Below are 14,969 nucleotides of genomic sequence, written 5' to 3' on the forward strand. Positions count from 1 at the left end.
ATAATCTGTGTGAATGTAATTGTGTTTAAATATATGTATTTTATTTTGTAAAAAAAAAATACAGAACAGGCATTCTTCCTAAAACATGCAAACCAATCACTAGATATTATTGATATATACAGTGATTATTGATATATACAGTGATGAATATATTTGCTTTGGAATTAGTTAACTAGCTAGTTACCTACAATTATAAAAGAGCTATGAACATACAGCTGAAGGGTAAGATTTAAAATGTTCTTTAATTACTGTATCATAGACAGTTTCTTACCACTATGCACTCAGAATTGTCAATTCAAACTGTTTCCAATTTGAATTCTACCAAGTTTTCTTAATTAGTTTCTAACAGATTTGCTTCATTAATGGAGTTTTTATTATTGTTGTAATTAAAAATAATTATGGAAAAAAAATAAATAAAACTTTTCCATGAAATTGTTAAAAAAAAAGATCTCAAAAAACTTAACTTTACACCTTATATACCAAAGTCAGACCCTGTTGTCACAAGAAAACAATATTATAGATCAATATGTTTTATCAATATAGATGCAAACATCCTCAATGATCTACTTAGCCAACTGAATGCAGCAGCACGTTAAGAGGATTACACACCATGACCAAGTGGGGTTTACCCTAGGAAAGGGTGGGTGGTTCAACATCTGAAAATCAATCGTTATATACCACATTAATAAAATTAAGGATAAAATAACACATACTTATCTGCATCTTAACATGATGCAGAAAAAATACCTGACATAATCTAACACCCTTCCATCATAAAAGCATTTAAAAAGCTGGGAACAAAAAGGAATGTCCTAAACATGGTAAAGGTCATTTTTAAAGTAAAACAAAACAAAACTCTTTGACAGACTCAATGGAGAAAGACTGAAAGATTTCCCCCTAAGCTTAGGAAGGGTAGAAGGATGCCTACTTCCACTGGAAGTTTTAAACAGCTCAATTAGGCAAGAAAATAAAAGGCATCCAAACTGGAAAAGAACAAGTAAAAGAATCTCTATTCAGAAATGACATTAGCTTACATATACAAAATTATAAGGAATATGCAGAATAAACTACTAGAGCTAATAAGTGTATTCAACTGTCTTGTACTAATTTCTTTTTCCTTTTGGCCAGCCCTCGACATATGGAGTTCCTGGGCCAGGGATCAGATCCAAGCTATAGTTGTGACCTAAGCCTCAGTTGTGGCAACACTGGATCCTTAACATACTGTGGCGGGCTGGGGATCAAACCTGTATCCCAGTGCTCCCAAGATGCCATCGATTCTGTTGCACCACAGTAGGAACTCCATGTATTTTAATCACTGGGTTGTGGTCAGTGAGCAAGGCACCCTGTACTTTACAATTTAAAGCAAACAATACCATCACATTCTGTTTCTCTGTTTTCCCTTCTCTTTGGAGAAAAAGGATGGGAAAGAACAGGAAGATACAGGGAAAGACTAAAAGGAATGAAACAGCATATATCCTGACTGGTTGTATTACTACTAATCAAATATTATTTTTTCATTTCCATAAGCAAGGAACAATAAAGCCCTGAAAACCAAAGGGAGTGTGGTCTTGTTTTCAGAGGCAGCAAGGAATGGGTGATCTGGGGAGTGTCTACTCCACATCCAGGCTTATGGAGATAATGTGAGCTATACAAAGAAAAGCAAAGCAGCTAAGGTCCTGAAGCCTGTTGTAAGAAAGGACGGGACAACTTAGGAACTTACTGAATGTTGTAGGGCACAGTACTAGGATTGAGTACCCCATACACAGTGAAGCCTTTATAGAGAGGGTTCCTGAAGTCTGGTTTCCTCTGAACCAAGAAAGGCCACAGGGAATGGGTTTTCTCATAGATTCTGTCAGGAAAGAAAAACAATCCAAAAAATTAAAAGCAGCAAGCAACTAATCTCACACAGTCATGTCGAACATGATAATCAGCCCATTTTTTTTAAATAAGTAACCCAACCCAAGAGCAAGGGATAGGCTATAATAGAATTAAAATGGAAATAAATGGCTAGTGAGCACTGAGTAACAAATTATCTGGGTTTCAATTTATCCATTTTTAAATGAATAAGAGGTTAAAAAGAGTTCCACATTGAAGAACAGATGTTAAGTATAGTCTCTGCTGTGGAGTAGCTACATAATCTTAGGAATGTCCTTAGCTCCTTCTGGGCCCATCTCCTCACATATAATTTAGCCTTTAAGGTCTCTTCCAAATCTCAGATTCTATGAACCCACTCATTAGACCTTTCCAGTTTTAAAAAGCATGGAATTGCTTTTAAAAATCTTATAAGTAAGTTAACAGACAGACCAGAGGGTGAATTTCTGGCTTTTCTATATTTTATTTCAAGCCAGCTTCTCCTCCTCTCAGAATGTATATGACAGTGAAAGACAGTTAGCAATTTATATGAGAAAATATTTGTGAGTTATCACTTTTTTTTGTCTTTTTGCCATTTCTTGGGCCGCTCCCGCGGCATATGGAAGTTCCCAGGCTAGGGGTCAAATCGGAGCTGTCCCCGCTGGCCTACGCCAGAGCCACAGCAACGCAGGATACGAGCCGCATCTGCAACCTACACCACAGTTCACGGCAACGCCGGATCCTTAACCCACTGAGCAAGGCCAGGGATTGAACCCACAACCTCATAGTTCAGTTCACAGTCGGATTTGTTAACCTCTGCGCCATGACGGGAACTCCTTGTGAGTTATCATTGATGAGCAGCACAGACTATGATATTCACATTGCAAGACTGATTCTTCTTAAACTTTAGTTAAGATCTTAGGGAGCCTGCTTACCCAGCAAGGAAGCCCCTTAGCTAACACTTCAAAAAGAATGCGATCCATTCTTCCTAATGAGAGTTGCTTTGTAACCATGCATGGGAAGATCATTTGCAAACATATTGTCTAAGAAAGCTTAAAGAGGAGAACAAAGAGAAGTGGTACAGGTTGTAGGACCTAAAAGTGTAGTCTTGTAGCTTTTAGAATCCTCACACCATTTCAGTGAGGCCAAAGGCCTTGTATACTCATCTTATTTGTTGTTAACTGAAAAAAGAAAAAAAAATCTTGCAGAGGTAAGGGGACTAGTATTTATTGAGCTGTTACTATGTCAAACACTGTTCCAGACTCTACCTAAAACATCTCATTAACTTTTCATAATTAACCTGAAATATTTTATCCACAAAATAATCACGAGAAAATGAGACACAAATTAATTTGCAAAAAGTCACAGCTAGTAGATGACAGAAGCAAAATTTAAATCCAGGTCTCTGATTCTAGAGTTAATGCCTTTCCTTTTATGGATGAATGATATTTCTGTTTGTTTTAAGTAATAACTATTTTAATATATGTTAAAATTTTCAACTTTCATACTTTTACATGGAGGTTCAGCTTTGTGTGGGGAACTGGTCTAAGATATACTAGCCTCATTTTAAGAGGGCAAAAAAAAAAAAGAATAGGGCAAAGATCTTAGATTTTAATGCTTGGAAAACAGGGTCAGAGACAGAAGGAATGTGTCTAAAAGTATTTGGCAAGAAGGTAAGAAAGGTATGGCTGCAAAATGAAAGAGAAATGGACATAGAAGCTACCAAGTAAGTACAAATGTTAAAGCAGCAAGTCATCACTGTTATCTGTGTTGACAAAAAAAAAGAATCGGGATACATTACAGAGGGCCCTGAGAACTTGCACTAACTGCAACAGCTGTGAAACAAGAGTGGCTTGTGATATAGCTACTTTCCTCTCTATTTCCTTTTCTCTGACATTCACAGAAACTCAATTTGTCAACTTCAAAAACTGTTTACATTTTACATATTGTGAGGATATTAGAGTTTAAGTCTGGGGCAAATTCAACTGCCTACATGAGCTGGGAATATAAGATTAGAAGTGCACTGAGAATAAAATATAGAGAGTGGTGAGAATTGTTGCAGATAAGAGTGAGTTGGCCTCATCCAAATGGAGCAATTCTTATTCAGCTCTAGCTAATCATTGCCATGTGAACATAAGGTCCAGTGCTGCCAGAGTTTCTGATTTTGCAGAATATCTTGGCACAATGAATTTTCTATTTAGTTAAAAATCCTAAAATAACTGGATTTCTATGTGAAATATAATGATATTTAAATGCTGACAATTCATAGTTTAAAAGATATTCTACAGACTAAATAAAACATGCCTGTTGAGCCAGATTCAGCCCATGAGCTGCCATTTTTTTGATACAAGTGATACAGGACTGCAAATAATGACTACTCACACCTGCACAGTAATTGGTTCCTTACAAAGTCCTTGCATATCCATTGTTTCATTGGTTCCTCATGATTGCTCTGAAAAGTATGTATTATTCCTATATCATAGATAAAGAATCTGAGGTTTTAAGGAATCCTCATGCAAACATTGCCTTATAATTCACAAGTAATTTTTATAGTTGTCATCTCATCCCCTTTCCTGAACTGCTATCCAAATTCAGGGTGGTGACTAAATTCCTTTTACACTGATCCCCCTCCCTATTCAGTATTTTCTCACAAACTGAATTTACCTCATATCTTCCCGATCTTTCTGACAATTTCCAAGGAAGTTCCCAAACTGGCAGGAGAAAACATGGTCATGAATTTCCAGCAGGAAATTTTCATTAAACTCAAATGCACAAGGAAACTGTTCCATTAACTGCCAGATACAGTCGAGGAACTGTGTGAAGATAGGGGATACTTCTTTAGGGTCCCCATCCAGGTGGCCACACCTGAGAGATGCAAATAAAGGTAAAGAAAGACAATTATTAACATCAGGGTTTACACTAATGCCATATATCCATTAATTCTTATGCTCTTATAAATTTTAAGCTATTTTCTCAAACCATAATCCCTTTCAACTGATGTCTACAGTGTCACTGAAGAAGATCAAGGCCATCATGTAAAAATATTTAACTTCTATGGGAGTTCCCGTCATGGCCTAGTGGTTAACAAATCCGACTAGGAACCATGAGGTTGTGGGTTTGATCCCTGGCCTTGCTCAGTGGGTTAAGGATCCGGCGTTGCCATGAGCTATGGTGTAGATCGCAGATACAGCTCAGATTCTGCATTGCTGTGGCTGTGGTGAAGGCCAGCAGCTACAGCTCCAATTCAACCCCTAGCCTGGGAACCTCCATATGCTGCAGGTACAGCCCTGGAAAAAGACAAAAAGACAAAAAAAAATTAACTTCTGCCTCTGACACTCACAAACTTAGTTTCTTCTCTGCCTGTCCTTCCATGTAGTATTCACTGGTAGAGGTGTTCTTAGTTATAGCTCAAGCTAATATTTTCATTTGGACTAAAGCTTTTACCCCTCTTATCTCCTCAGGAGTCTTATTCTACCAAAAATCCACTGTCTCTCAAATCTTCAATCTTATCATCTTAAAAAAACTTTTTAAAACTTTTTTTGAATGAAAGATTCTTTAAGGCCTACAGTGCTTTACAATTTTCAAATTTTTCACACACATGATCTTATAGAATTTCATAATAACATCTTTTTAAAATACCCTGTTCCCATCTTGCCCATTGCCCCTTCCCTCTCCCCACTGGTATCCACTAGTTTGTTCTCTATATCTGTAAGTATGCTTCTTTTTGTTATATTCAGTAGTTTGTTGTATTTTTTAAATTCAAATATAAGTGATATCATACAGTTATTTGTCTTTCTCTGTCAGACTAATGCATTTAGCATAATACCCTCCAAGTCCATCCATGTCACTACAAATGGAAAAATTTCATTCCTTCATTGCTTCTTTTCCTTTTTATGGCTGAATAGTATTCTATTGGATACACCCAGTCACAGACACACACACACACACACACACCATATCTTCTTTATCCATTCATCTGATGATGGACACTTAGGTTGCTTCCATGCTTTGGCAATTGTGAATAATGTTGCTATGAACATTAAGGTGCAGTATCTTTTCAAATTAGTCTTTTTGCATTTTTTTAGATAGATATACCCAGGAGTTGCTGTCATCAAAAAGAACACAAATAACAAATGTTGGTGAGGATGTGGAGAAAAAGGAACCATCCTACACTGTGGAAATGTAAATTGGTGCAGACACTGTGGAAAAGACTATGGAGATTCCTTAAAAACTAAAACTAGAATCAACCTTATCTTCTTAATGTTCTAAACTGCTATCAATTCCAGGGACCGTTCTTTGCCCCAAAATGAGTAAGGTTCCCTTGTACATGTTTACCTTTGACTCAGCACTTACCATACTACGCTATCATCATTGATTTTATTTTCTGTAAAACAAGGGACAGAGACTATATTTGATTCAATACAGTCTCCTTAAAACCTGGCACATTGCCTGGCCCAATGTTTGTTGACAATGGAAGAATGAATGGATGGACCCAAATAGCTAGAGAGCAACAATCAAATGAAATCAAGTGGACACTCATCAATGGGAGAGAATAAGACCTGAATAGAAACCTCCTTGAGGGCAAAACTCACATTCTATGTGCTTTGGTATCAGCTCAGCATCTGATATAGTATATAGCACATTATTAGGTATTCAGTCAACATTTGTTATCATTCTTATAACATAGGTAAAGTCTCAGTGAGGCTGTTTGGCTTATAGCAGACATTAGATCACCAAATAAATGTAGGTCCTTGCATCCACCTCTTGCCAAAGAACAGATATCTGCACCTGAATTTTTCCTTATAAAATGATAAAAGGTATATTGTTTTAGATATTATTCCCTCTGCCTTAATGCCCTCCTTATCCAACTGTTCTATCTAGCAAACTCCAATTCATTCCCTAAAGTTCATCTTTACATATTGCCTATTCCTGGAAGCCCGTCCTGTCTTCTTCAAACACAGTTAAGCATTTATTCCTCTGTGGCCCATGATGCCTGTTCTTCTCTGAAACATTTAACAATTTGATATAATTATTTGCTCATTTTAAAGGTATATTATAGTCACCTTTGTAGCCCTAGTCCCTTAGCATCATTTCTGGAATATTTATTTCTTATGAAAAAATATTTATGCCATGTTCAATTTACTGTTCCTTCTTACACAAAATAAATCTGACACTAATGAATTCTCCTTTGCCTCCACCTTTAAAATGAGGATATTTTTTACCTTTGGGAGAACTTGTGGCCCATGGATATCCATTCCTTCTCTATCAGGATCTTCATATTATACAAAAAGAAAATTTTTCATTATGAAAATTATAAAATTAATTAACCATACCTGTAAAATATCAAAACACTTTGCTAAAATGGAATTTGCATAAATTTGAGTTGAACTGATGATAAATAAAGTTAATTTCTCAGATGATAAATAAGTAAGCAACTTGGATTTCATTTAAAGGCCCATACAGACTGCCCTCAAGTTTCAAAGCTATCAGGAGAAATTATTCTGGATTTGTATCCACTGTCACATTTCTTTTGGCTTTTACATAATGTGTGACAAGCCAATTGAGCAATAACTAAATGTAATCCTGATAAACATGATTAAATTCAACCTATGGGAAAAAAGGAATCACAAGGCAGTATTTGGGTTTGTAACAAGAACAAATCTTGGTATAAACTCATTTTCAACCAATTACAAAATATAAAGTATTTCTAAAAGAAAAATTAAGATAAACCCCTACATGAGTTCTATTTTTTTCTATTTTATCTACTATTTTTTTTTGTTATTGTTGTTGTTGTGCCTATGGTGGCATGTGAAAGTTCCTGGGTCAGGGATCAAACCCCTGCCACAGCATTGATATAAGCCAAGCCTCTGCAGTGACAACACAAGTTCTCTAACCCACAGTACCGCAAGAGAACTTCATGAATTCTGTGTCTTAGAAAGATAAACAAAGAAGCCTTGGTTCAGAAAACAATCATGAGTCTGACATCCAGACAGCTGACATGCTGAAGATCCATCATTCTACCTATTTAACAGTAATTCATTCAACTCTGCAAACTTTTTGATTCCTTCCTACCCCTTATAGCAGCCTATCAAATACAACTTATCTTCTGATGGGTAAGAAACTATGTTGAATGTGCAAGAGAAGGTATATAGATTATAAATGCCTAGTTTAGTGGAAAGATGCTAAATTGAAAAGCAGAGCTTTTTTGTCTATTTGGACCTCTTTCTTAAAGAAAACATGTTGGTTGATAGTTATTTTTCATGTATTCACAATCTCTCACTTGTGCAAAATAAAATCTAATCACTTGCACTCTTACCATGAGTCCTTTGAATGTCCTATAAAATGGATCTAAGAGGATGCTGGCCACAGAGCAGACTTGTGCTGTGCGGTCCCACCCATCAGAACAATGGACTAAGACATTAGTCTTTTCTACCTTAACTGCCTGTGAAGACAAGAGACAAAAGTAACATAAACAACTTTTATATAGCATGCTGGGTTAATAAATAAGGTTCCCAAATACCATCTCTACACCAGAGAACTTGGTCTTAGTGGGCTACATTAATTTCTTCTCATAATATTGGCATCCTATATGGGGAATGAAATTAAATTTCATTAGTGACCTCAGCAAGAATAGTAGCAAAGGTATGGAAATTGGATCACAGTGAACTGAAGAGTGAAGAGAAGTGAGGAAATGCTAATAGGGAGGGCCAATTACGTTCAAAAAAAAAAAAAAGCTCTAACCAAGAAGAAAAAGGACAATAGAAGAAGATAAGAAAAGTTCTTTTTCTTAGGAATAGGAACATATCGAGCATATTTATGAGGGATAAAGCAGTCAAAAAAACATGTTGAAAATGCAGGGGAAAGAGGCTCCTTGAAGAAGGAGGTGAAGGGACTAAAAATACAGGTAGAGGGATTATTCTTGTACAGAAGATGAGGCACTATTTCCTCTGAAATAGCAAAGAAGGAGACAAAATTGGTTAGTATAAGTAGTGGGAAGATGAGAGATAACTTTGAGTTTTCCATGCAAAAGGAGACATATCTGAATATGTGCTTATAGATAGGGGAGTAACAGTGGGGTAGCCAGCTTGAAAGTAAAATACAAATTAGGAATACCTGCTTGGTGGAACAGGTCTGGGACCTAACCAGGGACATATAAAATGACTGCTAAGTGGTCCTAAGACTACAGGAATACAGTCTATATTATAGACCATAAACCTGTTATTGTACCAATTAACATGGTTAAGAGATTTATTTTTTTGTAGCAATAATTAGTAGTCATGGTTTAAAAACAGAGAAAGTAGAGAATGTCTGAGATTAGCAGGGCTGGTAGAGTGGAAGGATTAAGAGGCCAGGTGTAATGGATGCACCACTATGTCTTGGCTAAATAGGAAAAAAGGTAGGAAAAGGTGGAAAAAGTGGAGTTAAAAATGTACAGGTCTTCATGGGATAGAAGAACTGGGTGACCTGGAGTAAGAGTGTGAAAACTGGAGCATAAAAGGTCAAAGAACTATCAGTGAAAAGTGTTTGATAGGTTGCATGTGGACATTCCAATCTCCTGGGATTGAGAGGAAGAATCAGGATGGAGAGCAACAACAACAACGCTCTTTCCTTAGGGCTCCAAATGCAGTGAAAAGTCACTGGTGGACAGGAAAAGATGCTCAATTTCACTAATTATTAAAGAAATGCAAATTAAAGCATGATATAAAATGAATTACCTATCAAACTGGTGAAGACAAAAAAGACTGATGATAACTACCGCAGAAATTATGTGGAAAAACAGGCATTGCTAGTGGGATGGAAACTGGTGCAACCTATTTGAAGGGCAATTTAGCCACATATAGTAAAGTCTGAAATATTCATAATCATTGACTCAAAATCTACTTTTACGAATGCCCACACAGGCAAAGATATATGTTCAAGGATATTTTATGCAGCAATATTTGATGCAGCAATGTTTGTATTTGTTTTTTTTTTTTTTTTTTTGGTAATTGATGGGTTTTATTTATCATTGACCCTAATTTTGTAATAAGTGAATGATCTCTGGTAGTTACTCTGCCGATAGATTTTTTTTTTATTTTCCCACTGTACAGCAAAGGGGTCAGGTCATCCTTACATGTATACATTGCAATTACAGTTTTTCCCCCACCCTTTCTTCTGCTGCAACATGAGTATCTAGACATAGTTCTCAATGCTATTCAGTGAGATCTCCTTGTAAATCTATTCTAGGTTGTGTCTGATAAGCCCAAGCTCCCGATCCCTCCCACTCCCTCCCCCTCCCAGCAGGCAACCACAAGTCTCTTCTTCAAGTCCATGATTTTCTTTTCTGAGGAGATGTTCATTTGTGCTGGATATTAGATTCCAGTTATAAGTGATCTCATATGGTATTTGTCTTTGTCTTTCTGGCTCATTTCACTCAGGAGGAGAGTCTCTAGTTCCATCCATGTTGCTGCAAATGGCATGATGTCATCCTTTTTTATGGCTGAGTAGTATTCCATTGTGTATATATACCACTTCTTCCGAATCCAATCCTCTGTCGATGGACATTTGGATTGTTTCCATGTCCTGGCTATTGTGAATAGTGCTGCAATGAACATGTGGGTGCATGTGTCTCTTTTAAGTAGAGCTTTGTCTGGATAGATGCCCAAGAGTGGGATTGCAGGGTCATATGGAAGTTCTATGTATAGATTTCTAAGGTATCTCCAAAGTGGCTATACCAGTTTACATTCCCACCAGCAGTGAAGGAGGATTCCCTTTTCTCCACAACCCCTCCAGGACCTGTTATTTGTGGATTTATTAATGATGGCCATTCTGACTGGTGTGAGGTAGTTTTGATTTGCATTTCTCTTATAATCAGCGATGTTGAGCATTTTTTCATGTGTTTGTTGGCCATCTGTATATCTTCTTTGGAGAAATGTCTATTCAGGTCTTTTGCCCATTTTTCCATTGCTTGATTGGTTTTTTTGCTGTTGAATTGTATAAGTTGCTTATATATTCTAGAGATTAAGCCCTTGTCAGTTGCATCATTTGAAACTATTTTCTCCCTTCCTGTAAGTTGCCTTTTTGTTTTCTTTTTGGTTTCCTTTGCTGTGCAAAAGCTTTTCAGTTTGATGAGGTCCCATGGGTTTATTTTTGCTCTAATTGCTATTGCTTTGGGAGACTGACCTGAGAAAATATTCATGAGGTTGATGTCAGAGAGTGTTTGGCCTATGTTTTCTTCTAGGAGTTTGATGGTGTCCTGTCATATATTTAAGTCTTTCAGCTATTTTGAGTTTATTTTTGTGCATGGTGTGAGGGTGTGTTCTAGTTTCATTGCTTTGCATGCAGCTGTCCAGGTTTCCCAGCAATGCTTGCTGAATAGACTTTCTTTTTCCCATTTTATGGTCTTGCCTCCCTTGTCAAAGATTAATTGACCATAGGTGTCAGGGTTTATTTCCAGATTCTCTATTCTGTTCCATTGGTCTGTCTGTCTGTTTTGACACCAGTACCACACTGTTTTGATGACTGTGGCTTTGTAGTATTTCTTGAAGTCTGGGAGAGTGATGCCTCCTGCTTGCTTTTTGTTTCTCAGGATTGCTTTATCGATTCTGGGTCTTTTGTGGTTCCATATAAATGTTTGGATTGTTTGTTCTAGTTCTGTGAAAAATGTCATGGGTAATTTGATAGGGATTGCATTGAATCTGTAGATGGCTTTGGGTAGGATGGCCATTTTTACAATATTGATTTTCCCAATCCAGGAACATGGAATATCTTTCCATTTCTTTACCTCTTCTTTGATTTCTTTGATTAAGGTTTTATAGTTCTCGGCATATAGGTCCTTTACCTCTTTGGTCAGGTGTATTCCGAGGTATTTGATTTTGTGAGGTACAATTTTAAAAGGTATCATATTTTTGTATTCCTTTTCTAATGTTTCATTGCTGGTATACAGAAATGCAACTGACTTCTGAATGTTAATCTTATATCCTGCCACTTTGCTGAATTTATTAATCAGTTCAAGGAGTTTTGGGGTTGAGTCCTTAGGGTTTTCTAGGTATAGAATCATGTCATCTGCATACAGTGACAGTTTGATCTCTTCTCTTCCTATATGGATGCCTTTTATTTCGTTTCTTGGTCTAATTGCTGTGGCTAAGACTTCCAAAACGATGTTGAAGAGCAGTGGTGAGAGTGGGCATCCCTGTCTTGTTCCAGATTTGAGTGAGAAGGCTTTCAGTTTTTCCCCATGGAGTATTATATTTGCTGTGGGTTTATCATAAATGGCTTTGATTATATTCAGGAATGTTCCCTCTATACCCACTTTGGCGAGGGTCTTGATCATGAATGGATGTTGAACTTTGTCAAATGCTGTTTCTGCATCTATTGAGATGATCATATGATTTTTGACTTTTTTTTGTTAATGTGGTGTATGATGTTGATTGATTTGCGTATGTTGAACCATCCTTGTGAACCTGGGATGAACCCAACCTGGTCATGGTGTATAATATTTTTGGTATGCTGTTGGATTCGGTTGGCTAAGATTTTGTTGAGAATTTTTGCATCTATATTCATCAATGATATTGGGCGATAGTTTTCTTTTTTGGTGGTATCTCTGCCTGGTTTTGGAATGAGGGTGATGGTGGCCTCATAGAATGTCTTTGGGAGTATTCCTTCTTCTTCAACCTTTTGAAAGAGTTTCAGGAGGATGGGCACCAATTCCTCTTTATATGTTTGATAGAATTCACCTGTGAAGCCATCTGGTCCTGGACTTTTATTTGTAGGGAGTGATTTTATGAACTCTTCAATTTCATTTCTAGTGATGGGTCTGTTCAGTTGGTCTGTTTCTGCTTGATTCAGTTTTGGCAGGCTGTAAGATTCTAGAAAATTGTCCATTTCTTCCAGATTGTCAAACTTGTTGCCATACAGTTGTTCATAGTATTCTCTTATGGTTTTTTGTATTTCTGCTGTATCCGTTGTGATTTCTCCTTTTTCATTTATAATTTTGGTGATTTGGGTTCTTCCTCTCCTCTTTTTAGTGAGTCTGGCCAGGGGTTTGTCAATTTTTTTCACTTTTTCAAAGAACCAGCTCTTGGTTTTATTAATTTTCTCTATTGTTTTTTGAATCTCTATTTTATTGATTTCTTCTTTGATCTTTATAATTTCCTTCCTTCTGCTGACTTTAGGCCTTTTTTGTTCTTCTTTTTCTAATTCCGTTAGGTGGAGGGTTAAGTTGTCCATTTGGGATCTTTCTTCTTTTTTGAGAAAGGCCTGTATTGCTATAAATTTACCTCTGAGCACTGCTTTCGCAGCATCCCATAGATTTTGAGAGGTTGTGTCTTCATTATCATTTGTTTCAAGGTAGTTTTTAATTTCCTTCTTGATTTCCTCATTGACCCATTGGTTTTTTAGTAGCATGTTGTTTAGTCTCCATGGAGTAGGTTTTTTCTCTTTGCTTTTCCCGTGGTTGATTTCTAATTTCATGGCATTGTGGTCAGAGAAGATACTTGAGATAATTTCTATGCTCCTAAATTTACTGAGATTCGCTTTATGTCCCAATATGTGGTCGATTCCTGAGAATGTTCCATGAGCATTTGAGAAGAATGTGTATTCTGATTGTTTTGGATGTAGTGTCCTGAAGATATCAGTTAAGTCTAACTTTTCTATTGTTTCCTTTATGATCTCTGTTGCTTTATTGGTTTTCTGTCTAGAGGATCTGTCCATTGATGTGAGGGGGGTATTTAGGTCTCCTACTATGATTGTATTCTCATCAATATCTCCCTTTATGTCTGTTAATATTTGTTGTATGTATCTGGGTGCTCCTATATTTGGGGCATATATGTTGATGATAGTAACATCCTCTCCTTGGATGGATCCCTTAATCATTAAATAGTGTCCTTCTTTGTCTTTCTTTATGTCTTTTGTTTTAAAGTCTATTTTGTCTGATATGAGCGTTGCGACTCCTACTTTTCTGTCATGTCTATTGGCGTGAAATACTTTTCCCCACCCTTTCACTTTCAATCTATATGCATCTTTTGTCCTAATGTGAGTTTCTTGTAGGCAGCATATTGAAGGTTTTTGCCTTTTGATCCACTCAGCCACCCTGTGTCTTTTGATTGGGGTGTTCACTCCACTGACATTTAAGGTGATAATTGATAGATGATTATTTATTGCCATTTGAACCTCGAGTTCCAGTTGATTCTATGGTTCTCCATTCTTCCTTTCTTTTTTTGTTTTTTTCTTTTTTTTTATTTTTTTTTTTTTGGTTGGATGGTCTCCTGTTATTATCTGCTTGAGTGTATTTTTTTTCATTTTTTGCAAATGCAATATTTGGTTTTGGCTTGTGGTTGCCCTGTTTTTTAAGTATGCTAACCCCTTCCCATAATTGTCTGTTTTAGCCTGATGGTCCTGTAAGTTCAAACCCAGCATTACTATATTAAAATTAAGAAGAGAGACATACATATAAACAAAAGGGGTTATTTACCTCCTAACATCACTTGCCCACATTTTATGGTTTTGATGACTCTTTTATTTTTTTCTTTTTAATTTTATTTTGTTTGAAGCATGTTCATGATTAAATCTGTATGCTGGCTTATTTGAGTGACTGCTCTCTGATTACGGTTTCCTCAGTCCTAGTTCTTCCTCTTCTTCTTCTTCTTCTTTTTTTTTTCTTTTCTTTTTTCTTCCCTTTCCTTCCTTTCTTTTTGGTTTAGAGAAGCCCTTTCAATATTTCCTTTAACCTGGGTTTTGTGTTGCTGTATTCTTTAAGTTTTTGTTTGTTGGAAAAAAATTTTATTTCCCCTTCTATTTTAAATGATATTCTTGCTGGATAAAGTATTCTAGGTTGCATATTTTTTCCTTTGAGCACTTTAAATATCTCTTGCCATTCCCTCCTGGCCTGTAGTGTTTCTGTAGAGAAATCAGCTGATATTCTTATGGGGGTTCCCTTGTAGGTAACATTCTGCTTTTCTCTTGCTGCCTTTAGGATCCTCTCTTTATCACTAACTTTTGCCATTTTTATTATGATGTGTCTTGGTGTGGGTCTGCTTGGGTTCAGTTTGTTTGGGGCTCTCTGTGCTTCTTGTATCTTGAATCCAGTATCCTTTAGATTTGGGAAGTTTCCAGCGATAATTTCTTCAAATATATTTTCC

At 36.5% G+C, this 14,969-nt stretch overlaps 1 protein-coding gene across 50 annotated transcripts in view; it reads right to left on the reverse strand.

The window, feature by feature from the left end:
• The window catches only part of MTMR8 (myotubularin related protein 8), a 143,341-nt gene that overhangs the window by 55,720 nt on the left and 72,652 nt on the right, over nucleotides 1-14,969 (reverse strand). For 34 of the 50 annotated variants that reach the window (XR_014835115.1, XR_014835114.1, XR_014835103.1 and 31 more), the window contains 4 exons: nucleotides 8,168-8,293; nucleotides 7,074-7,123; nucleotides 4,516-4,716; nucleotides 1,721-1,849 (listed from right to left, as the gene is read on the reverse strand). Coding sequence is in view for 31 of the 50 variants with exons in the window: in XM_085007228.1 (XP_084863354.1) it covers nucleotides 1,721-1,849; nucleotides 4,516-4,716; nucleotides 7,074-7,123; nucleotides 8,168-8,293 (506 nt within the window). In the remaining 19 variants the exon portion in view is untranslated. Of the gene's footprint in view, nucleotides 1-1,720; nucleotides 1,850-4,515; nucleotides 4,717-7,073; nucleotides 7,185-8,167; nucleotides 8,294-14,969 lie in introns of all 50 variants that reach the window. The other 16 variants (XR_014835109.1, XR_014835108.1, XM_085007238.1 and 13 more) reach the window with 2 other exon arrangements.

Source organism: Sus scrofa, chromosome X (genome assembly GCF_054392235.1).
Source record: "Sus scrofa isolate SSC_HxYL_T2T_F1_AM1 chromosome X, Sscrofa_HxYL_maternal_Yorkshire_Landrace_v2.0, whole genome shotgun sequence".
Taxonomy (NCBI): domain Eukaryota; kingdom Metazoa; phylum Chordata; class Mammalia; order Artiodactyla; family Suidae; genus Sus; species Sus scrofa.